This window comes from Megascapheus bottae, chromosome 5 (assembly GCF_031878675.1).
Source record: "Megascapheus bottae isolate mThoBot1 chromosome 5, mThoBot2.hap1, whole genome shotgun sequence".
Classification (NCBI taxonomy): Eukaryota; Metazoa; Chordata; class Mammalia; order Rodentia; family Geomyidae; genus Megascapheus; species Megascapheus bottae.
Window position 1 is genome coordinate 81,650,964 of NC_143513.1, and position 24,982 is coordinate 81,675,945.

General features: G+C 49.2%; 1 protein-coding gene across 1 annotated transcript; it reads left to right on the forward strand.

Moving 5' to 3' along the window:
* The first annotated feature begins 8,459 nt into the window (after positions 1–8,459).
* Positions 8,460–17,650, forward strand: Gimap8 (GTPase, IMAP family member 8). The gene is made up of 5 exons (XM_090333520.1): positions 8,460–8,675; positions 9,814–10,444; positions 11,995–12,040; positions 13,688–14,311; positions 16,005–17,650. The coding sequence occupies exons 1-5, from the start codon at positions 8,611–8,613 to the stop codon at positions 16,682–16,684; spliced, it is 2,046 nt and encodes a 681-aa protein (XP_090189646.1). The 5' UTR covers positions 8,460–8,610; the 3' UTR covers positions 16,685–17,650.
* The last annotated feature ends 7,332 nt before the right edge of the window (positions 17,651–24,982 follow it).

Genomic DNA, 24,982 nt, shown 5'->3' on the forward strand with positions numbered 1-24,982 from the left:
TAGTTTTTTAAAAATTAGTTCTGATGAAACCGGGTCTGGTGGCTCACGCCTGTAATCCTAGCTACTCAGGAGGCTGTGATCTGAGGCTCGTGGTTCAAAGCCAGCCAGGGCACTTAAAAGTCTTTGAGATTGTTATCTCTGATTAACAACCAAAAAACTGGAGGTGGCGCTGTGGCTCAAGGGGTCGAATACTAGACTTGAGCTGAAGAGCTCAAGGCCCAGAGTTCAATTCCCATGACCATCACCACTACCACCACCACCACCAACAACAAAAATTAGTTCTGATGAGGTCTTGCAAATGGTTTTGCCAAGGTTGGCCTCAAACCAACCTCAGTCTCCCAGAGATTACAGGCATGAGCCACCATGCCCAGTTTGATCCCCTCTCTACTTTCTTAGTCTTACACTGCAAAATGCTAAAATGTAGCCGGGGATATTGGGAGGGGTCCTCGAGCTCAGCGATTGGTGTGCTTTTAGAAGTTGTTCTAGAAATTAGCCTGCCCCGGGTAACTCTCCAGTGGTGGGCCTGGACGGATTTTGCTCATGAGGTCATCAGTGACACTGATGGCCCGATAGGATGGACAGGCGGTCAGGCTGTCCCTGCGTCTCATCCCATCTGCATGAGTAATGACACTCGAAGTGGAGAATGCATTCCTGGCTTACGTTCTTTTTTGCTGACTGCTGGGGCCCTGTGATTCTTACTCTGCTTGTCACAGGAAATCTGTTTGGTGGGGCCTGGGGGTCGCCTCATGAAAGGGGGCATTGTGCGCGCGCGCGCGTGTGTGTATGTGTGTGTGTGTGTGTGTGTGTGTGTGCATGCGCAGGTGCACTAGGCTTTGAACTGCAATCCTCCCATCTCAGCTTCCTGTGTAGTTAGGATTACAGGCGTGAGCCACCACACCTGGCCCAACATTGTTCTCTTAAACTGATATATTGAATTGAAACCCCTTTGTAAAACTACTTAAAAATAAACAAAACAATCCCCCACCGTGGTGCTGTGTTCACGAAGACCATTGGAACATGCTGTCTCTTAGCCTTTTCATTCAAGCCTGGTTCTCTACCACATGGACCACAGCTCTACTTATGGATTTGATGGTTTAGTGGAGATGAGAATCTCACAGATTTCCTACCCAGGCTGCCCTCACACTGAGATCCTCAGATCTTGGCCTCCTGAGTCAGAATTACAGGCATGAGTCACTGGCAGGACAGAAAGTAGGTTTTATTGAGGATACAGCAACCCAGGAGAGGGGCCTGACTTATGTCCCTCCTCTGGTGTTCTGGCGGAGGCATAGGATATGGAAACAAAGGTCAGAGGCTGCATGAAGAAATCAACATTTCTCAGGAACCCAAACCTGGACACCCTGCCCTGACCTGAGCTGGTTACCACTGCTGCGGGCACTGGCTTATCTCGGGGCAGGACGCTTCCTTTCCAGTCTATTCTCGTGGTCAATGGCCCATCCACAAATGAGCTCAGAAAACAAACAAGAGCAAAGGAAAGCCAAGCCAAAGTTGAGGGCGAGAAGGGGACAGGGCGAAAGCAAAAGGGAGTCACCAAGCAACAGCCTGTTCCCTATCGGAAGGAGACCAGAAAGGGGAGAGAGGGCTTCCAGGGCCAGTGGGCCCTGACAGGAGCCGGGGGTGCTGGGGGGGGGGGTCCAGTCCAGCAGTCTCAGGCTTGTCCAGGGTGCCTGACACCCGTGTTGGTCACACTTGCGGATCCCAGCCTCCCATGATTTCTGCTCTTCTATGGGCTTCAGATAGTAAGCTCAAGAGCAGACATGTGGGGTGGCGGCCATGCTGACAAGCTTTACCCCCTCCACCCGAGCAGCCAGGAGTGCTTGGGCCCTCAGGGACCAGCCTGGGGGCTGGGGGCCAGTGCCTGGGGGCTCCATCTCTGAGCAGCAGGCCTTTTGCTTCTGGGGGCCCAGAGCTTGGCTTCCTTGGCCTGAGGAAAGGGAGTCATGTGGGTTCCTTTTCTCCCTTGGTTCTCTTCCTCCAGACCCTAGTTTCCATCTCCTAGGTGGAGGTCTGACTCAACTCGCCCAGTCAGCTGCCCCGTTCCGGGCAACCTCCTACAAAGCAAGGGTCTTTCCCTGACATGGTCAGGTCCCCTGGGGTGGGAAAATAAACACACTCAAGTTTCAAAAGGAGCCAGGCACAGGAATGAAGACAGTGGCACTCCTTGTTTTCTGGTGCTTGATTGGAGATAAGAGTCTCACAGACTGTTCAGTGGCAGAGCTGGCTTTGAACTGCAATCCTCCCAGCTCAGCTTCCTGTGTAGTTAGGATTACAGGCATGAGCCACCACACCTGGCCCAACATTGTTCTCTTAAACTGATATATTGAATTGAAACCCCTTTGTAAAACTACTTAAAAATACACCAAACAATCCCCCACCGTGGTGCTGTGTTCACGAAGACCACTGGAACGTGCTGTCTGCTCACAGCCTGGCTCCCCACACCTAAAGCCTGGAGTCAGAAAGGAGGGAAAGTGTGTTTATGCCTGAAATGTTGTTATGTAACAATTGTGGACTCGAGTCCAGGGTTTCTTAAATCCATCAGAAGATTGTCAAAATACACAAAATGAATTACAAGACACTTCCCCCCACCATCTGCCCAAGCTGTAGTAAACACATTTTTCATTTCGGAAACGAAACAACATGTAATAATATTTTCAAAATAAAAAAGCCATCTCTGCTGTGAGTAACATTCCCGTCAATATGGCAACTGAACAGCAACCCCCAATTTTAGCTTCTTCCAGCCAGGTGCTGGTGCCTCGCACCTGTTATCCTAGCTACGCACGGTCTGAGAAGATCTGAGAATCGTGCATCAGCCTGGACAGAAAAGTCTATGAGATTCTTTTTGTCGTTGTTGGTGGTGGTCCTGGGGCTGAACTTAGGGCCTGGGCACAGTTTGTGGGCTTTCTCAAGGCTGGTACTCTGCTGTTTGTGCCACAGCACCACGTCTGGCATTTTCTGTGTAGGTGGTACCAAGTGCATGCTAGGCAAGCACTCTACTTAGGCTATGCTCCTGGCTCCTGTGAGATTCTTATTTCCAATTAGTCAGTAAAAATCAGGAACCTTTGAAGGTGTGGCTTACATGTTGCAATACTGGCATTGGGCTCAAAAGCTAAGGAAAAGCATGAAGCCATGTGTTCAAGCCCCAGTATTGGCATACACACAACAATTCCAAGCTGGGTGTGGTGGCTCAAGCCTGTAATCCTAGCTACTCAGAAGGCTGAGATCTGAGGATCGTCGTTCAAAGCCAGAGTGGCACTAAAGTCTAAGAGACTCTTATCTCTAATTAACTACCAGAAAAGTGGAAGTGACGCTGTGGCTCCAGGGGTAGGGCGGTAGCCTTGAGCTGAAGAGCTCAGGGGCAGCGCCCAAGCCCCGAGTTCAAGCCCCATGACCAACCAAAAAAAAAACAAAAACAGAAAACAAAATCCACCCCCCCCAATTCCATTACTCCTATTTCCTGAATAAATCATAAATGTGCTTCTATTTCTACTGGCACCGTGTTTTCCCATGTCCTCTTCATTTCTCGTTCGGAACATTGCTCTATGCTGTTTCTGGGCCTCCTCCCTCCAGCCTGCACCCTTCCCTGATCACGTCCAGCTCTTTTCCTAAGCTTCATTATTCATCTCCCCAGGCGGCCTTTTACTCCATTACTGCCAGTCATTTCTTCCTGCCCTCAAGACATAGCTGAAGTGTTGCTTTCCCAGGTGGCCTTCCCTCTGGGACTTTAAAACTTCTTCGCATTGGTATTCCCCATGTAAATGGCAAGTCTGTGGCTATTTCTATGTTTCTTTCCCCATTTGGTTATTGCACATTGTACTACAGGCCCTGCCTTTGTCTCTTAATGGTAGGTTTGGGCCCTTACGGGTCCTTAGGGGGAGGTTTGTGACTGCTAATCTTGCATCCCTGAGTCTCACCCGTGGCCTTGTCCTGGCAGAGGCCTCCTTTGCAGCACACCACTTCCTGGCTGTTTCTCTACCCATCTCAGAGACAAGGAGAAACAGGGGTAGCTGCCATACCTGTCATTACTCCCATCGCCACGAGGGGGCAGGCGATCTGCATCTCTTCTCCAACTACACTTCCAGGTAGCTTTTTTGATTTTTCCAAGGGAAAAATCAATTCTCTTAAGAGCTCATTTGTTGAATGATCATTTCAAGAAATGGTCAACTCAGTGGATAATCATTTTGCTGAACCTTTGAGGAGTTACTTGAAGCTTTGGTTTTATTCCAAGTGTACCTCAAATGCTTAATATTTTATTTAAGAATATATTTTTCTCTTCCCTCACTTTTCTGTCTCCTCTCCTCTCTCTCTCTCTCTCTCTCTCTCTCTCTCTCTCTCTCTCTCTCTCTCTCTCTCTCTCTCTCTCTCTCTCTCTTTTGTGGGTCATGGGGCTTGAACTTGGCCTGGGCACTGTCCCTGACCTCTTCAGGTCAAGGCTACTGCCCTACCCCTTGAACCACAGCCCCACTTCCCGTTTTCTAGAGGTTAATTGGAGATAAGAGTCTCAGGTCCTTTTGTGCTGGAGCTGGCTTTGAACCTTGATCCTCAGATCTCAGCCTCCTGAGTAGCTAGGATTATAGGGTGAGCCACAGAAGTACCTCTCCTGTTTTCCCTGTTTTCAAGAAAGAATACCTTGCTAGGCCGTGAACTCTGCCTCTGTGTCTCGTAATTGTTGCCTTTGGAAGTATCTATACTGAGCTGGTTTGAGATTTTTGGCTCATCATTTGAATGCATTGGTTTTATGTGCATTGTGTGGTGGGCATTGTTTCTGGAATGGGTCTTTTTTGTTTGTTTGTTTTATTTTAAATAAAGGAAGTAAGGAGGACTGGGAGAGGTTTTGTCAGTTTTTTTTTTTCCAGAAAGATGTAGATTGTGTGTCCTTCAAAAGCTTCTTGGGCCAGGTGCTGGTGGCTCATGCCTGTAATCCTAGCTACTGAGATCTGAGGATCACAGTTCAAAGTCAGTCCAGGCAGGAAAGTCCAGGAGACTGATATCTCTAATAAACTACTGAAAATTCAGAAGTGAAGCTGTGGCTCCAGCAGCAGAGTGCTAGACTTGAGTGCAAAAATGCAGTGACAAGGGGCTGGGACTTTGGCCTAGTGGTAGAGTGCTTGCCTAGCATGCACGAGGACCTGGGTTCAATTCCTCAGTACCACATACATAGAAAAAAAGCTGGAAGTGGTGCTGTGGCTCAAGTGTTAGAGCATTAGCCTTGAGAAAAGTCCAAGGACAGTGGTCAGGTCCTCAGTTCAAGCCCCACGACTGGAAAAAAAAATTTTAAAAAATGCAGTGATAACACCCTGGTCCTGAGTTCAAGCCTCAGGACCAGCATCAAAAAGAAAACAAGTCTACCCTAACACCTTAGGCTCACAACAAGGAAAAGGAGTCCTCGAGATTCACCAAGGAAAATAGTGTGTGTGAGTGTGTGCATGTGTGCTGAGTGTGCATTGTGGGGGGTGTGTGTGTATGAGGAGGATTCTGAGAAGACCCCCAAAGCCTATGACTGGCCACTTTGGAAGCATTGTGATTGTGTATGTGCATATGTGTTGTAAGTGTGTATGTGTATGTGTATGTGTTGTGTGTGTGTATGTGTGTGTGTGTATGTGTGTGTGTATGTGTGTGTGTATGTGTTGTGTGTGTGTGTATGTGTGTGTATGTGTGTGTATGTGTGTGTGTATGTGTGTGTGTATGTGTATGTGTATGTGTTGTGTGTGTATGTGTGTGTGTATGTGTGTGTATGTGTGTGTGTATGTGTATGTGTATGTGTATGTGTTGTGTGTGTGTGTGTGTATGTGTGTGTGTATGTGTGTGTGTATGTGTGTGTGTGTATGTGTATGTGTATGTGTTGTGTGTGTATGTGTGTGTGTATGTGTATGTGTGTATGTGTGTGTGTATGTGTATGTGTATGTGTTGTGTGTGTATGTGTGTATGTGTGTGTGTATGTGTGTGTGTATGTGTGTGTGTGTATGTGTGTGTGTATGTGTGTGTGTGTATGTGTGTGTGTATGTGTTGTGTGTGTGTGTATGTGTGTGTGTATGTGTGTGTGTGTATGTGTGTGTGTATGTGTGTGTGTATGTGTGTGTGTATGTGTATGTGTATGTGTGTGTGTGTATGTGTATGTGTATGTGTGTGTGTGTATGTGTGTGTGTATGTGTATGTGTATGTGTATGTGTGTGTGTGTGTGTATGTGTATGTGTATGTGTGTGTGTGTGTGTGTGTGTAGTTCTGAGAGCAAGGCCTATGACTGGCCCTCTGGAAGCTTCTATGGAAGGCTTCCTCCCACACCGTGGCAGTCCTCGCTGCTCATCCTTCTGGGGAATCTTCTGGAAGCTTCAGCACCATGCCAGACACTGCGTTGTAGAAGTTCAGGTTCATGAGACAGGGCACAGGGAGCTCTGCCTCTGGTGTGAGCATCCAGAGGACAGAGCGGAGGACATTCTCGGGGACCAAGTCAGTCACGCCCGGCAGGTGTGTGAGTTCACTCACTCCGGGCATCTGAAGTCGAGTGTTGCAGGAGCCGCAGGCGAGGCGCTGCATGCTTGACTCCCCCTTACCTGGGAGACAGAAATAGGAGGTTCTCAGTGATGGGCCAGTCTAGCTCCAGACCCTATGTGAAGAACAAACTACAAGTGAAAGGACAAGGGCCGTGGCTCCTGTGGCAGGGAGCTTGCCTAGCACATGCAAGGCTTGGAGCTCACTTCCCAGGGCCAGCGTAGGATTGGGGGAAAATCATGGAGATGGAAGGCAGAAAGGTAGTGGGGGGGTAGGGCAGGAAATTGGAGTCACTGAGTCCCTTGTTGCAGGATGCAAAGCTCTAGAACTCGGCCCTGTGGATATACTCAACTCTCGGGTACAAAAGTCTAGAGGTAATGATGGCAATTTTTACATGACGTGCGTTTCATGCTAGCCAGCTGCCAAACAACAATGGTGCTGTGCTCGGCCCTGTGCTGGGCGTCCACTTCCTCAGGAAGTGCAAGGCCCGGTGTTTCCTGTGACAGACTGCCACCACGCTCCCACTGTGACAATGGCAGCCTCAGTCCCGTGTCCTGGGCTGTGCGGGGCCCTGGTGTTGACCTACGAGGCTGCGCTGCTGGCAGAGGGAGGGCTTGGCAACACACGTTTTTGTTTTTAATTTTTTTTGTGGGTCATGGGGCTTGAACAATTAAGATTTAATTTTCTAGGTTTCCCATGATTTTAAGGACAACATAATAAATGCATATTGTTTTTAGTTTTGCTTTTAACATCAGTTAGTTGTACAAGGGGGAGTTCATTTTGATATGTCCCTATGTGCAAACAATATAACTTGATCACTCACCCTCCACTATGGTCCCTCCTTCCTTAATCAAGCTCAACAACCTCCCGCCCTCCCTCCCTCCCTGCCTGCTGGCCTGCCTGCCTTCTTTCCTACCTTCCTTCCTTCCTTCCTTTTCTTCCTTCTGCCTTCCTTTCTTCTTCCTTCCTTCCACCCTTTCCTTCCCTTCTAGCCTTCCTTTCTCCTCCCTTCCTGCCTTCTCCCTCCCCCTCCCCCTCCAGTATGGAGTATTTTGATCATAGTCACTCTCTTTTACCCTCTCCCTTTGTCCTCCCTCCTCCCACTCCTACCCACCTCCCAGACACGACCTGGTTCACTTTCCTCAGTGTAGAAAGATGCTGCTTCTGTGAAGGTAGAAGGCAAAACTAAGCTCTCTGTGGGTAACAGTGGGTGGGGGCTTGGGGAAAGCGGGAGTAAGTGAGGTAATGGGTCTGATTGGAGCATGTGGGAAATACCATGAGAAGTCCTGCGGAACAACTACCAGGCATGTGTGGGAGCGGGGGGCTTCACTCAGGGTCCACATACTGCCCCGTAGCTTTTGTGCTCAAGGGCACCTCCCTACCACTTAAGCCACAGCTCCACATCTGGCTTTCTGGTGATCTAAGTCTGGTGAGCTAAGTCTCATGAACACTCCTGCCGGGCTGGCTTTGAGCCTCCATCCTCAGATCCCCTGAGTCATCAGGACGACGGGGTGGCCACCACGTCCCGCTTAGCACGAAGCTTACTCAAGAACGCTTTAAAGGCAGCTTCCAGGTCAACCAAAGCTAGGCAGTTAATGGGAAACAAACAAACAACAGTCTTCCTACTTTTACCCAGACCTTGGCGAGGGGAGGTTCAGGGCGAATGGGACAATGGCAGGGACAGGCGGGAGGAAGAGGCCTGCTCTGAGACACCCCTCCAAGGGCCCAGCTCCAGACTCCCTTCTCTGTCTTGGCCAGACAGTGCATCTTGCCCCTTGGAGACTGCATGCCGTAGCCACGGCTGCTCTCTGCTGCCCGGGGCCTGCAGGGGGCAGCTGGAAGCAGCTGGGAAAGTCTGGTCTGGTGTCCAGTGCTGGCCCCTCCCTGGGACTCTGCTGCGTGCTTGTGCTATGATCTGGCATCCTCAACTTCCTTTCTATTTCTAGAAACCTCTTCCTCCCTCAGCAACAACTCAGAAACCCTCCTGCCAGGGGAATCTGGGCCTTGGAAAGCAGGTGGCTCCTCTTGGGTCCTCACTGAGCTGCAGCTCCTGGTTTCACTCCTGCTGGCTGGAGGGCAGTCAGCAGCTGCTGTCCAGAGCCAGGGATGGATGGACGGAGCCCAGTGGAGGATGGAGGCAGTGAGGCTAGAGATCAGCAGATGGGACCAAGGTACGGGTGTGTGTGTGTGTGTGCATATACGTGTAGACACACAGTGGGGTGGATTGGTCGGCTTGATGGTGGAGGCTCTGGCCCTGGAGAGGTTTCTTCCTGGTAGCCACCCTCCACAGATCCCACGGGAGGGCGGGGGCTGCCTTCCTGGAGGTGGGAGGTGAGGGAGGGCTCAGCCCCCCCTGGGGAAGGAGATGGAGGCGTGGTGAAGGGGAAGCACGAGAAGGCAGGAAGTCTCCCATCTTTGGGGCACCAGGGCAGCACAGCTTTAAGGCACTAGGGACGGCAAGCCAGCGCCCAGCCTTGTGATTCTTATTCAGTAAGACAGGGCCGGGAGTGTGGCCTAGTGGTAGAGTGCTTGCCTAGCATGCATGAAGACCCAGGTTCGATTCCTTGGTACCACATACATGGAAAAAGCTGGAAGTGGTGCTGTGGCTCAAGTGATAGAGCTCTGACTTTGAGAAAGCCCAAGGGAAGTGCTCAGGCTCTGAGTTCAAGGTCTAAGACAGGCAAAAAAAAATCTTAAAGTCTCTTATTCAGTAAGACAAATAGCCTGTGTGTGTCGGGGTTCTTTTCGACCATTTTGTGTCATGTTCTGTGTTTGCCACACAAGATGGAGGCTGTGTATTACGTCGTTCTGTGTTTTAAAATGACCTGGTGCTTCAATGGCTAACTCTACCTATTCAGGGGGTTGAGATGGGAACAATGTGGAGTTAGAAACCAGACAGGACGAAACACGCACAAGACCTCTTGTCAAAGACTAACCGGGGGTGTGGGGGGCAGCTCCCACCTGCCACCCCAGCTTTGCAAGAGGCTAAGGAAAGGACAGCTGCCAGCTTGGACACACCGACATTCGTGAGGCTGGGCGTGAGGGGCGTCCGAGGCCTCTGTCCGTCCTGCACCTGCAGCAGGAAACACGAAATAAGAGGATGATGGTCTAGGCAAAGTCGCAGTGATCCACAAAACCTCATCTCCGTGCAAATCAGTGCAAAAAGGCACGGAGAGAGTCTCACATGTTCCAAGAGGAAAAACCCCTGGGAAACTGAAAGGGTTTGGGGGAGCACAGAAAGCCACACGGCACAGTGGAGCGAGCTTCCACGTCTGTGGGTGGACTGACCGCTCCCCTGTGTCCCTCCAGCCCAGCAGAGCCCCCCAGCGGGCCCCAGCTGCGCCTCCTCCTGCTGGGGAAGCGGGGATCAGGGAAGAGCGCCACTGGAAACACCATCTTGGGCAGAGCTGCGTTTGAGTCTAAGTTCAGCGACCGCATGGTGACCAGGGTGTGCCAGAGGGAGAGCGGGGCCGTGGCAGGCAAGGGGGTCGTGATCATCGACACCCCTGCCCTCTTCATCCCCTGCCTTGGTGCTCAGGACCGGCAGCAGAGACTGCAGCAGTGCTTGGAGCTCTGTGCCCCCGGCGTCCATGCGCTGCTGTTGGTCGTGGCCATCGGCCACTACACAACCGAGGACGAGGGCACCTTCCAGGGCATCCGGGAAGTGTTTGGCGCAGACTCGGTCGGGCACATGGTGGTTGTGTTCACGCGGAAGGACGAGCTGGGGGACGATCTGCTGGAGGACTACATCCAGGGCGTCCCCTGTCTCAGGGAGATGCTCCAGAGCGTCGGCGCTCGCTTCTGCACCTTCAACAACAGGGCGAGCGGGGATGAGCGCCACTCCCAGGTGGCAGAGCTCTTCTGCCAGGTAGAGGATCTGCTGCTGAAGAATGGAGGAGCGTATTGTGAGAGCCTCAAGATTCCGGCCAGTGGATTTCCAGTAAGACCTCCCCCCCCCTTTGGCTATTCTAAAGATGGCTGAGCTCTCCAATCTCAGCCTCTAAAGTCGGTGTCTCCAGGCCAGCATTCTGGCCCTGCCTCAGTTCTGCGATCTCATCTTTTGAGGGCTCTGAGATACCCTCACTGCCGACAGTTCCCAGATGGATGAGTCTAGGTCAGCTCTGTCCTCGGGCCTGACTCCCTCACCAGGCGGCACAGTGTGGCCTGTCCCTGAACTCTCTCTCATGCACTCACACTTCCCACACAAACTTCCCATTTCCTAGAAGCCTCTCAGACTTCTATTTTCCTCTTATCTCAGCACATGGTGTGTCGTCCACCAAGTTTTCATATTCAACCAAAAAGTTCAGCTTTGCTACTTTTGCTCACTCCCATCCAATGACCCAAGGCATCACAGATTCTGCATGGTCACTGTTCCAGAAGCCATCCCCACGCCAGCATGCTGTCTATCTTGCACTATTTTAATATTTTCTTTTAGCTTTCTCAGGCCTTCACCTTTGCTCCATTTTTCACATAACAGTCAAAGTGATCTTTGCATTTGTTTGCTTGTTAGTTTGCCCCGGTACTAGGGCTTGAACTCAGGGCCCAGTCGTGTCTCTTAGCTCTTTTGCTCAAGGCTGGTGCTCTACCACTTGGAGTGGAGCTGGAAAGATTCTTAATTTCTGTAGCAATCACACTGAAATGATCTCTTGCATTTAAAGAAAATGTGAAATGCTAAAGCATTTGAGTGTTGGGATTGCTTTGCTATACATACCTCTCATGGCTTCTCCCAACTCTTCTTACATAGACCAAGATGTATTGTATACATACAGTACTTTGCTAAATGACAAATCATTCAATATATCACCTAAAAATTAAGAAGAGTAGGGAAGGGGTGGGCTGGGAAGGGTAGGTGAGAATGCTGAAGGGGTGGCATTGATCAAGATGCATTGTATTCATAAACTGCTTTGTTGAATGGTAACTCCTACTTAAAGATAATAATAACAACAACAACAACAAAATCCCCAAAAGTACATGCCAGTATCCCAGAGATAGGTTGAAGTCCTCTCTCTCTCTCTCTCTCTCTCTCTCGCTCTCTCTCTCTCTCTCTCTCTCTCTCTCTCTCTCTCTCTCTCTTTTTCTCTCTCTTTTTGCCAGTCCTGGATTTGAGCTCAGGGCCTGAGCACTGTCCTTGGACTTTCTCAAGGCTAGAGCTCTACCACTTGAGCCTCAGCTGGTACCACTTCCCGCTTTTTCCTATGTATGTGGTACTGAGGAATGGAACCCCAGTCTTCATGCATGCTAGGCCACACTCCCAGCCCTGAAGTCCTCTCTTTCTTCTTACAGTGTCTATGTCACATGCCTCATCTCCTTTCTCTGCTTTCCACCACTTCTTTCTCATTCATTGGAATTTTGGGGTGACTGGCCAAGACCTGACATGTTGGGACTTCCAGAGTTGAACTTCAAAAACTCTGGATAAAACTTTATTATTTTGTGAAAAAAAGGAGATTTTTTAAAAAAAGATCTGTGTGGTGTTTCTCCTTTATTTTCTAGGATTGTGTGAAGGAAGCTACATGTCCAGAAGGAGCTACTCAATGCGGTGAGTCAACCCTTTAAACATTCTGGGTTCACATCGGCATCCTTTTAGTGCAGTGGGCAGCCAAAGGGAGAGGGAGAGCTGTTCATAGGAATCAAGCAGAGGACACCCGGGGAGCAAGCTTGCATGTGCTCCAGAGCTGTAGCAGAAATCCCAGCACTCGTGAGTTGGTGCCTTACCAGGCCTGAACTCCATGTATGCATCCCAGCTCCTCTGGCATGTGTGCAGTCAGACTTGCTTGCTATGGCTTCTTTTCTAACTCAGCCCCCTTTTCCTGGTCCTGTGTTCAGCAAAGGCCACATTTTTTTCCCCCAGTCCTGGGGCAGAAACTCAGGGCCTGAGCACTGTCTTCGGGCTTTTTTCTCAAGGCCGGCACTCTACTACTTGAGCCACAGCACCACTTCCGGCTTTTTCTGTGAATTTGGTTCCAAGGAATTGAACCACAGTCTTCATGCATGCTAGGCGAGCCTCTACCACTAGGCTACATTCCCGGTCCACGGCCCACATTTTGGCTACGAATTCGAAGCTGAAAGCACTCATTATGAACAGCCCCGGCCTGTTGCATTCACAGTCCAAAGGTACTTCACGTGCTGATGCAGCAGCGGGTACTGCTTGCTCTTCGTGGTCAGGGCTGTCCCGACAGCCAGTACCTATTAGTCACTGACAGCCATTGATGCACTTCTGGGTTGTTTCTGGGCCAGCTCTCTGCAAGAACGGAGTGTTCAGTGGTGACCAACACATTCCACAGGAGATGTGCAGGTGTGGGTGCAGAGTTAGTATCAGGGCACAGGTATGCAGATGTTAAAGTGATCTACAGTAAAACACACAAATCAGAGGTAGCCACTTGATGATCTTTTCCATTTTGACACCGTGTGGACAAAAGTATGGAGCATATTAACTACCTCAGACCCTACGTCTTACCGACCTAGATTCATTTAGTCTGTTCTGAACTATGTACAGTGAGTCATGTGGTGTGCAGGCTTTGGATCTGGGTTCATGGTTCTGAGTTCCATCCATGTTGTCCATCAGTAGTTTTGCTTTTTCCTGAGCAGCAATTTATTTATTTATTTTTTATTTATTTGACAGTTGTAGGACTTGAACTTTGGGCCTGGGTGTTGTCCCTGAGCTCTTCAGCTCAAGGCTACCGCGCCACCCCTTGAGCCACAGCACCATTTCCGGTTTTCTCCTGGTTAAATAGAGATTAAGAGTCTCAAGGACTTTAGTGCCTTATCCCTCAATCCTCAGATCTCAGCCTCCTGAGTAGCTAGGATTATAGACGTGAGCCACCACACCCAACTAGCAATTTATTTTTTTTTAATATATTATTTAAGAGAGAACATTTGAAAATCAGGTCTTCTGTCTCTCACCTGAGTTCAGAGACCTCATGCTCCCTTCTATAATTACCTTTGAAGGACAGGGGTCAGTGAAGACCATTCAGCATCTCGGCCTGTCTGGGAAGTCTCAGGCTCCCTCTGTAGCCCCTGATTTCCTTTTGTCCACTTCATGTCTCCACCTGCTGGCTGACTTCTGACCAGGTTTAGAATTCTGGGGTCAGGACACCTTGCCATTCCCAGTACACGTGGTCAGGGAACAGACACGCTTACACCGAGCCCTAAGAGGAGCCTCTGAATCTGTCTTTTTATCCCTTAGATCTGGGAGACAGACCTCTGCAGGCGCCAGGACATGAGCAGGCCCCGGGGGTGCAGGAACTCCAGGTCCTTCTCGTGGGGAAGCAGGGTGCTGGAAAAAGCACCGCAGGAAACAGGATTCTGGGGAAGCAGGTGTTTAAGACTCAATTCAGCAAGCAGCCGGTAACCCCGCGGTGTGAGTGTGAGAGCAGGATCTGGAGAAAGAAGAAAGTTCTGGTCATCGATGCTCCAGACCTCTCAGCTCTGGCATCTGCTGCATCTGAGCTTAGGAGAAGCATGGTGGCCGGGCCCCATGCCTTCCTGTTGGTGATTCCGCTGGGTTCTTTTGAGCAGAGGGATATGGAGGTGCTCCGAGCCATCCAAAAGGAGTTTGGAAACAAATACATTAAACACACGATCATTCTCTTTACTAGGACAGAAGATTTACAGGGAGAAGACCCAGAGGCATTCTTAAGACAGAATGAACCTCTGCGGAAACTCATCCAGCAGTGTGAAAACAGATACAGAATCTTGGAGCACTGGGCACCCCCAGGGGAGAGGCAGAGCCAGGTGGACCAGCTCCTGCTTCAGGTGGAGAGCATAGCGCGGCGGGACGGGGGCAAGCCTTGCGTCTTCAGAGAGAAAGGTAAAGCTGCTCGCTCCAGGACATTATTTCCTCTGCAGGGTGACTTGGCCAGTGCACAGCGAGGTGTCAGGGCGCCTCCCGAAGAAATGTAGAAATGGGAAATAGTGCTGTGGCTCGAGTGGTAGAGTGCTAGCCTTGAGCAAAAGGAGCTGAGGGGCAGCGCCCAGGCCCAGAGTTCAAGCTCAGGACTGGCGAAAGAAAAAAAGAAATATTGAAGTGTAGAGCAAAACAGGGGCAGCTGGGCACGGTGGCTCACTCCTGTAATCCTGGCGGCTCAGGAAGGTAAGATCTGAAGGTTACAGTTCCAGACCAGGCCAGAAAGTGGGTGAGACGCGAATCTTCAGTTAAGCACCAGAAAACACAAAGCGTTAGAGCTTGAGCAAGAAAGCTCAGGCCCACAGTTCAAGCCCCAGAACAAGCAAAAACAACCAACCACCAAATAAATACAAATAAACAAGCACCAGGAGAAGTTCTGTGAAGAAAGCTCAGTCTGAAGCAGGTTTTGGGGAGTGGGTTTGGAGGGTGGGGTGAAGAGCTGGGAGATATCTGGAGAGGTCAGGGCTCAGGGGAGACTGCAGTTCACAGAGCTGGAATTGTGGGATGGGGCCGTTGAATCAGATGTCATGGACTGAGAACTACATCTTTTGTAAATACAAAAAGAAAAAAAGTCAGGAAGCAGAGATTGAAATACAGACACATATGGGAGTGTCAAAAGGTCAAGTTGCTTTATATTCTCTAAACTGTGACATTATTGGTTTAGCATCAGCATGTTTAGTGGTTACTAAAAATCAGTTGGATAGAATAGCTATTGAATACCTCTGAGAGACATTGCTAGGATTAGCTGTAGAAATGGTGAGAGATAGAGAGAGAGAGAGATGGAGAGAGAGAGAGAGAGAGAGAGAGAGAAAGAGAGAGAGAGAGAGAGAGAGAGAGAGAGAGAGGAGAGAGAGAGAGAGACAGACAGACAGACAGAGACAAACAGAGACAGACAGAGTCAGAGAGAGATAGAGGTGGACAGAAAGACACAGAGAGAGAGAGACAGAGAGTTGGAGCAGGAACAGAAGATTGGCCCCAGCTGAGATAAGCAAAGATGAAGCCACTGGATCTCAGAGAGGGCAGGGAGTGAGAGGAAGTCCTGGGCAGTGAGCAGGCTGGATCAGAGGCAGGACCAGGCTGTGTTCATAAGAAGTGAGCTCTGGACGGAGGTTACTGTCTGGGTCCTGCTGTGGAGTCTGCAGGCTCTGTGAACAGGGACAAATCCCTCTCAGGTGTGGGGTGTGGGGTGTGGGGTGTGGGGCCGGCCTGTGGCTACCCTGGAGGCCTTGCTGCTATGCAGGGTCCTCTCTGCCTAGTGATGTTTCCTGCTCCAGAAATAACTTTGGGAGCCGGGTGCTGGTGGCTCACACCCATAATCCTAGCTACTCAGGAGGTGAGATCTGAGGATCACGGTTCAAAGCCAGCCTAGACAGGAAAGTCCTGGAGACTCGTATCTCCAAAGAGCCACCAAAGATCTGTGGATCAGAGTGGTAGAGCACTAGCCCCGAGCAAAAGAGCTCAGGGACAGCGCCCAGACTCGGAGTCAAGCCCCATGGCTGCCACCACTGCCAACAACAACAAAAAGAGGGAAGAAATAAGTTGGGAAGGTGAATTCCACGTCAGCCCATGGTCATGCGTGTTTATTTCCTCTGCACAGAAACCCTGAGCCTGGTCCTCGTAGGGAGAAGTGGGACTGGAAAGAGCGCCACGGGAAATACCATCCTGGGGAGAGCTGTCTTCCTCTCGCAGGTTCGAGCCCAGCCGGTCACCTGGACGTGCCAGAGCGGCAGGAGGACATTTGGTTGGCAGGATGTTGTGGTAGTGGATACTCCACTGTTCAACCAGACGCCTGGGGTGGCGAAAGATGCCTCCTGGGTAGAGAAGGAGGTGGAACACTGCTGGGCCCTCTGTGAAGGAGCTAAGATTATGGTCCTGGTGGTCCAGCTGGGGCGGTTTACGGAGGCCGACGAGACAGTGGTGACGCAGCTGGAGGCTGTCTTCGGCAGCAGCGTTCTGCAGTACACCATCGTGCTTTTCACTCGGAAGGAAGACCTCGGGAGCGAGACACTGGAGAATTATCTCCAGAAGACGAGTAACAAAGGTCTGGTGAAAACACTTAGGAAGTGCAGGAGGCGAGTCTGTGCTTTTAATAACAGAGACACCGGCCAATCCCAGGCCAGCCAGGTGAACCACCTCTTGACTATGGCCAATGAGCTGAAGAAGAGCCATGGTGGACAAGGGTATCCCTGTTCGTGGGAGACAGTCAGACAGTCCATGAAACCGGCCCAGGGCAAGGATCGTTACCAACGCTTTCTGAATCATTTACCAGTGAGGTAGCGGGCAGGTCTGAGGCCTCTCCAAGTTCAGAACATCGCCGGCTCATGGGGAGGGAGTGGTAGGCAGGTGATTGCTTTGAAGGCTCTAGAAGCAAATACATCTCAGCTTGCCATGCTGGGGCTATTTTAGGGAAACAAATGGCTGGGCTGGAGCCACAGCCCGATGAGGGAATCACAAGGATCGCTTCACCAATGCATCAGTGTAGGACAGGTGGAGTCAGGATGGGAACGGTGGGTGCTCCAGGGCAGCACGGGGTCAGGATGAGAGTTCCACACGGTCTGGCTCACGCTTATGTTCCTAGCTACTTAGGAGGCTGCGGTCTGAGGATCATGGTTCAAAGCCAGGAAAGTCCATGAGACTTTTACCTCCAATTAACCACCAGAAAACCTCAAGTGGAACTATGGCTCAAAGTGGTCGAGCTAAAGGAGCCTAGAGATAGCACCTAGGCCCTGAGTTCAAGCCCCCATCTGACCAGAAAAAGCAAACAAAAAAGACAATTTCACAAGAATCAGATCACCCAGCTTCAGAGCTCCGCGTACCCGTAGACGTGGTGGAATGGAGAAAGAGGCTCTGGCGGCCTCTCTGATGGCTTTTCCTTGAGTAGAGCAGTCTGTGTGCCAGACCAACTGGCTCCTCCAGCTCCCCTGATCCTCGGGCAGGCCTCAGGTGCAGGACAGCGGGCTCTTTCCTCATGTGGTGGCCAGGCTTAGCTCTCTCCTCATTTCACATCCAGGTAGAAAGTGATACAGTTACTCCTTTGTATTTCTTCCTTTTGTAAAGTATAATTTGATTGTTCTCCATATTATACTGAGAGGTTACCATTTTAAAAGGTGACAAGTTCCCCTTCCTCTTTTTGAAAATGACACCTTTTCCTTCCCTTTCCCCCAGTTTCCCCTCCTGTTCCTGCCCCTAAAATTAGGGAGTCCCTCAAAATAGATGTTTTGAGCGGGTGTGTGTGTGTGTGTGTGTGTGCTGTGTGTGCTAGTACTGGGGCTTGAACTCAGGACCTAGGCATTTTCTGCTCGAGTCTGACATTCTGCCACTTCAGCCACTGCCCCACGTCTGGCTTTTTGGTGGTTAATTGGAGATAGGAGTCTCCTGGGCTTTCCTTCTTTGGGCTAGCTTCAAAGCACAATCCTCAGATCTCAGCTTATTGAGTAGCTGGGATTACAGATATGAGCATGGCCAATCTTTGAGCTATAAAGTGATTTCATTGCTAAACATCAGCAAATTGTATCATAAAAAATTAGAGGTGAAATTCCTTAAATTAGAGAACATAGCAAGATTCCCCAAATCAAAATTGAGTTCTAGCTTTCTTATTAGAAGATATTCTTTTGCAATGTCCACTCCACTCCTCTTTTAAATCTCTGAGGATTAAAATTCAGGCAAATGAAATGATAATAACTTAAACATATCAGGGCCTTACTCTATCCCATGTCAAGAAATCTGGGAATAAGCACACAGGGGCCAGGGGACAGCTTTTCCTGTCCTTTGTCCCTGTTGGCTTTGTTCTGTCCTGCTCGGCAGACCTATGGCTTCCTGCTTCTAGAATGGGGCACCTGTCCACGGCTCAGCAGATTCTGTGGGAGCCACCTGAGATGTACATGACAGAGCAAATATAAGTGGTCTGCGAGGTAGATCAAGGGTCAGATACATTTTTGGCAGTGATCCCTTATATGCATTTCAGGAGTAGAGTCTATGTCCTTTGTTCGTTTCCCTCTGACAAGATCTGGTTATCTTCCAGATCAACTTGGTTCTCAGACTATGCTGTCACCCTCAATGCCTTTGAATGCCACCTATTTTTTTTAACTTCTAGAAGATGCATGTGTCAGTATATCAAGTAATCAAATAACTAATAAAGATGAGTAACATTGTGAAGGTGCATTGTGTTCTAATGCTAGTTTTTCTGATTTAGGGGGAACCTCCACCTCCACGAAGGGGCAGCTGAGTTGTGCAGCGGCCCAGCCATAGGCAGGATTTTTCACATTCTGGTGCTGAGGCTCTTGCAAGTGAATGGCAGCCCTGTTGAGGGGAGGCCCCTGGCCACTGGGGAATCCCTCCTGTAGATAACTCCCTCCCTCTCTCCCTCCCTTTCTTCCTCCCATCTTCCCTCCCTTTCTCTTTCTCCCTTTCCTTCTTTCTCTCTTCTTTCTTTCCCTTTTGCCAGATCCGAGGCTCCAGCTCGGGGACTCCACACTGTCCCTGAGTTTTTCGTCTCAAGGCTGACGCTCTACCACTTGAGAGTCCACTTCTAGCTTTTCAGTGGTTCATCAGAAACAAAACTCTCATGGACTTTCCTTGCCCAGGGCTGGCTTTGAGGTGCCACCTCAGGTCTCGGCCTCCTGAGTAGCTAGGGTGCCTGGTGTGAACCCTCGGCACCTGCCTGCGGGTTTCGTCTATGGCCACTCTGGAGCAGGCAGCAGGGCTGTATCAGGTGGATGAAGAGGCGCATGCGGAGAGGCAGGGCTGCGGGGGTGACGCCTGACCCGAGAAGGGCTGAGAAGGAGAGCCATGGATGGAGCAGAACTGGACTGGGGTGGCCCCTGACATCCATCACGGAGCACGAGGAGGAGGGGTTTGGACTGACACAGCCTGTGCCAGCTGCCCGGGGGTCTTCAGAGTGAGGAGTAGCCAGCAGCAGATCCGGGGATCTCTCCTTACAGGGTTCTGCAGGTTCTGAAGGGAAATGAAAAGGGGGGGAGTTCCAGGTCGAGTTTCTGTCATTGGCTCTGTGTTCCAGCCATCCTCATCTTCCTCTGTAGGGCCGGGTCTGCTCCCGATCACGTGGCAGCAGCCCTTTTCCTCCTGCTGCGCAGGGTCAGTGGGCCTCAGCAGAATGAGCCCGCTCTTCATGTCTGTTGGTGTCTGGACACAGGGATGCAGGCGGCAGCCCTAAGTCAGAGCTTAATGACATCTGTACAGCAGACTAGAATCTAACCTTCACTGCTCAGGGGCAGGAAGCATCAGGTCTCCAGTGCACAACTGGGGACGATGGCGGGTGGTGGGGGACGCTTCTGCCCCTTCTTCCTCTGGCTTCTCCAAGTCTTCCTCTTGTTGGGAACACAGAACCTGGTGGAGGTTACTGATTCAGTGAGGGTGGCAGACCAGAATCCATCTTGGGCTCTCTCAGCACGTGAGTCTTCGCCGATGCAGTGCTGGTTGCTGAGTGCCATTCAGCATTGTCACTCAGCAAGTGACATCATCCATGTCAAAGGAGAGAGGTTTTGCCCCAAGGGATCACTGAGCATTTCCAGGAAAATTTTTGTGTGTGTGTGGCAACAATGGGTATGTGCTGTTGGCATATGGGGATCAAGGAATGGACTCCAGATGGGCACACCGCAATACACGACGAGAAACCATCTCATTGCCGAAGTGCTAACCCCGAGAGGCTCGATGCAAATGTCAGTGGGTTATTTCAGAATGTCCCCGTGGACCAGGCCATCTTTGGTCAGAGAATGAGTGAAGGAACAGCTAAAAACATGGGTATGTTTTCTTTTTTACTTTTTGTCTGCTTTTGGTTTTGTTTTGTGCTGGTCATGGGCCTTGAACTCCGGGGTGGGATGCTGTCCTTAAGCTTTTTGCTTAAGGCTAGTGCTCTACCACTTGAGTGACAGCTCTACTTCTGGCTTTGGTGGTTAATTGGAGATAAAAATCTCACTTTGCTGCCTGGGAGGCTTTGCACTGTGATTCTCAGATCTCAGCCTCCTGAGCAGCTAGGATTACAGGGAGGAGCCCCAGTGGCTGAGTGTTCTTCTGTTTTGTTTTGATTAAGCACTGCAGTGGTGGGAGTTGTTTTTCGTACTGTCATCTTGTACCCATAGACCCTCCTGTCTTCAAGACTTCACCACTCCATGACTTTACCACTTTTCTGCCTACTCTTAGAACGACGTATATATATATATTTGGCCAGGAGTGTAGTCTGGTAGTAGAGTGCTTGCCTATCATGCACAAAGCCTTGGATTCAATTTTTCAATACCACATATACAGATAAAGCCAGAAGTAGTGCTGTGGCTCAAGTAGTAGAGTGCTAGCTTTGAGAAAGCCCAAAGACAGTGCTAAGGCCCTGTGTTCAAGCCCAGGAGTAGCCAAAAAAAAATATATATATATCTCCTTTAGACAGGAACTAGTGGCTCATGCCTACAATCCTAGCTATTCAGGAAGCAGAGATCTGAAGATCACAGTTTGAAGCCAGCCTGGGCAGAAAAGTGAGACTCTTACATCCAACAAATTCCTTTCCTTCCCCCAAAAATGTGGATTTGTGGCTCAAGTGGTAGAGTGCTAGCCTTGAGCAGCAATATAGCTCAGGAATAATGCCTACATCATGAGTTCAAGTCCCAGGGCTATCACATGCTTTCTGTCTGTCTGTCTGTCTATCTATCTATCTATCTATCTATCTATCTATCTATCTATCTATCTATCTATCTATCTATACCTTTCATGGAGAACTTTAACAACAGAAAATCTCATACAATCGAGTAAATTCCTACAGAGGAGGAAGCTAATTGTCAGCAATTTCTATGAACTATGAGTACCTTTATCCGAGTGACCGTGAAGCCCTCTCTTCTTACTCAAATGGAATCTGTGCTGTGTCCCGCCCCTCTTCACGCTGGTTGGTTCTGTGACCCCGCTGGCCCCGTCTCTCTACACCTTGTGGTGCTCTCCAGCAACCGACTGAGGTCTCACCCCCATTTCCTCCACAGAGGCATTCATGACACCCATGAGAAACTTCTGTGGCCTTTAGCCTCACATTTCTGAAAATAGATATGGAATGTACCTAACAGGCTGTGAGCTCTAGCTGTGAGTGTGGCTGAGTTTCCCCCCAATTCCTGTTTATTGTTTTTTTTACTTAATCCTGTCCTTGAACTGTTAGTGGGCAGGGGTGTGGCCCGTCTGTGCTTCCTGTCTGACCCAATGATTAGAGGACTGGATAAATATTTAAAGAAAAATGAACAGTAATCCTTCACAAAGACTTTCAGTAAATAGGAGAGGGCATAGGTCACTATTCACTACATGAGGATAATTCCAGGAAGATATTACAAGAAATGAGAACTACAGGAAGATAGACCTTAGTAATTTAAACCTGAAAACACCATCAAGGGGCCGGAGCATAGACTAGTGTAGAGTGCTGGCCTAGCATGCATGGGTTGCATTCCTTGGCACCACATACTCAGAAAAAGTTGGAAGTGGCACTGTGGCTCAAGTGGCAGAGCACTAGTCTTGAGCAAAGTATCCAAGGACAGTGCCCAGGCCCTGAGTTCTGGCACTGGCAAAAACAAAACCAAAACAAAACAAAAAAATCCCACCCAACAAAATACTAGCAAATTGAGTGTGGCAATTTGTAAAATGAAATAATTTAACTCAGTATGCAAGACTGGCTCCAGCAGTGATCAATGCATCATGCCTCTTTTAAGCTTCTTTGCCCATTTATTGATTAGTTTTTTGAGCTCCTTGTCCAATTTAGATATCAGGCCTTTGTCAGAGGTACTGTTGGTAAAGATCTTCTCTCATTCTGTTGGCTGTGTTTCTAGCTTAGTAACTATATCTTTTGCCATGCAGAAACATTTGTTGTTTTTTTTTTTTTGGTGGGTCATGGGGCTTGAACTCAGCCTGGGTGCTGTCCCTGAGCTCTTCAGCTCAAGATTACCACCCTATCTTTGAGCCAAGCCCCACTTCCTGTTTTCTAGAGGTTAATTGGAGATAAGAGTCTCAGGTCTTTTGTGCTGGGGCTGGCTTTGAACCTTGATCCTTAGGTCTCAGCCTCCTGAGTAGCTAGGATTACAAGCAGTGAGCCACTGTGCCTGGCCAGAAACTTTTTTTTTGTTGGTCAGTCCTGGGAATTGAACTCTGGGCCTGGGCACTGTCCCTGAGCTCTTCAGCTCAAGACAGTGATCTGTCATTTGAGCCACAGTGCCACGTCCGTTTTTCCGGTGTTTCAAGATAAGAGTCTTACCCACCTACGCGTCTGGGCTGGCTTTGAACCTCAATCCTCAGATCTTAGTCTCCTGAGCACCTAAGGATTGCAGGTGTGAGCCACTGGTGCCTGGCTCAGAAGCTTTTTTTGATCTAATCCTTTTTGTCAAGTCTCTTTCCTATTTGCTGAACCCCTGAGGCTCTTCAAAAAATTCCCATTTATGCCTATAACTTGTTTCTTCTACTCCAGCGTTTACTAGTTTCAAATTTTCAGGTCTGATCAAGGCCTTTGATCCACTTTGAGTTTATATTGGTACACGGTGAGTAACAGGGATCTACTTTTAATTTTCTGCATATGGATATCCAGTTTTCCCAACACTAATTATTGGAGAGGAACCGCCGTCCTCAGATGTGTCAGCCTCCTGGAAAGCTAGGATGACAGGCGTGAGCACCTAGATGAGTCAATATTAAGAACTCTTAGTTCAATGTCATGGACTATTCTCCCACAATCGTCTGAAAACAATCACTTTATTTATTGTGTATGCTTATAATCTTCTTTCAGAAAACAAGCCAAATCTCATTATGCCATCTCTAAATACATGCCAAGAATGCTAAATACTTGAATATGTAAAGAAGATTCTTTTGATCATTTAAAAGTGTTTTAAGAGACAATTGAGGGTGAGGCATGTAGCTCAGCAGCAGAGTGCCCAGCCCATACAGCCTCTGGGTGTGTTAGAAACAGGCAATGACTCTCCAGTGTCACAAACGAATAGACACACAAGAGATACAGGACATTTTGCCAAGCTTACAATATTATTACTCTACCCAGAGCCAGGCAGGCACACTGGATAGGGAAGTCAGCTAGGTTTTAATTCCAGTCCAATCTGTCCCTCTTCCTTTTCAAGGAGTTAGGCTCCATTCTAGGTGTAATTTATTATCAAGGTTAGAAAGAGGGCTATTCTTTATTCTCTCTCTCCCTCTCCCTTCCCTCCCTTCCTCTTTTTTGGCTAGTCTTGGGCTTGAACTCAGGGCCTGAGCATTGTCCTTGGGCTTTCTCAAGGCTAGTACTCTACCACTGGTGCCACAGCACCACTTTTGGCTTTTTCTGTGTATGTGGTGCCAGGGAATTGAACCTAGGGCTCTGTGCATGCTAGGTGAGAACTCTACCAGCCCCCTATTCTTTATTCTTAATAGAGGTTTCAGTTGTTTTTCGGCCCCACCCCATTCCATCTGGCTGAGAGCAGGGCTGGAGCATTTGCTGGTAGATGAAATTGAAGGATGTTGATAGAAAGCTCCACTCACAAGGGGTCTCATTCCTTTTTAATTCTGTTGAAGAAGATTTATCTCCCCAACCTGGCTAGCTGGTCACAAGCAGCATACCTGACAATTACAATTTATTCTTTGTGTGTGTGGTGTGGGACATGGGACTTGAACTCAGCCTGCGCACTGTCCCTGAGCTCTTCAGCTCAAGGCTACCACCCTACCCTTCTGTGCCTGGGCTGGCATAGAATCTTGATCTCAGCCTCCAGAGTAGCTAGGATTACAGGCGTGAGCCACGATGCCCAGCTACACTTTATTCTTTTAATTCCTTCCACACAAGATTCATATTCTTCACACGGCTGCTGGTCACAAACAGTAGAGATAATAGTTATAATTGAAATAAAACAAGTAATTCCGGGAACTAGCCATACCAGGAACTATCAAGAGACAACACAGGGAGGCACGCTGCTTTGAAATAAAGAGGCTGCCTTTTCTCACTGTTTGATCCCCAGCACCAGAAGAAAATGAAACCAACCAAACAAGAAGAAATAAATGACTCTTGAAAGCAGTAACCTGACTTTAGAGTTTGTCTAAATGTAAACTCGTAGCAATGATACTGCGAAAGACTGGGCGAAGAAGTAAAAGTATAACGTTTTAAGAATCATATAGCAGCTATGACAGTGTTTTGTTTTGTGTCTTAAATGACAACAACAACAAAACACCCAACAATGGACCCTTGAAGAGTCCTGGGCTGGTCTAGCACATAGCCACAAGGCAAATGTGCTGATTAAACGTTTAACTTTCAAATAAATGGAATAATTCAGTTGTGCCATCTCCTGTGCTCAGGGCCATGGAGCCAACAGTGGATGTTGCTTGCTGTATTGTGAGCACAGGACAGACCTTCTTGCAGAAAGCTCTGGAATGCAGGTGGATGGTCGAGTGGGCAGGTCCCTTACACAAACAAATTTATGCAACTCCTCCCCTGCTTCCTTTCTGCTTCTCTTCTCAAGCTCCCGGCTCACCACTGCCTGTGGAAATCAGGGGAGGGTGCTAAAGCCAGAGTTTTCAGGTAAGAGAAGAGGGGTTGGAGGGCTGGGGGAGCAGGGAAGAGGATGTAGAAAGGGGGGG

Coding starts and splice junctions, on each gene's coding strand:
- Gimap8 (XM_090333520.1), top strand. CDS start 8,611: ATGGATGGACGGAGCCCAGTGGAGGATGGAGGCAGTGAGGCTAGAGAT. Junction 8,676..9,813: donor GATCAGCAGATGGGACCAAG/GTACGGGTGTGT, acceptor GTGTCCCTCCAG/CCCAGCAGAGCCCCCCAGCG. Junction 10,445..11,994: donor TTCCGGCCAGTGGATTTCCA/GTAAGACCTCCC, acceptor TTTATTTTCTAG/GATTGTGTGAAGGAAGCTAC.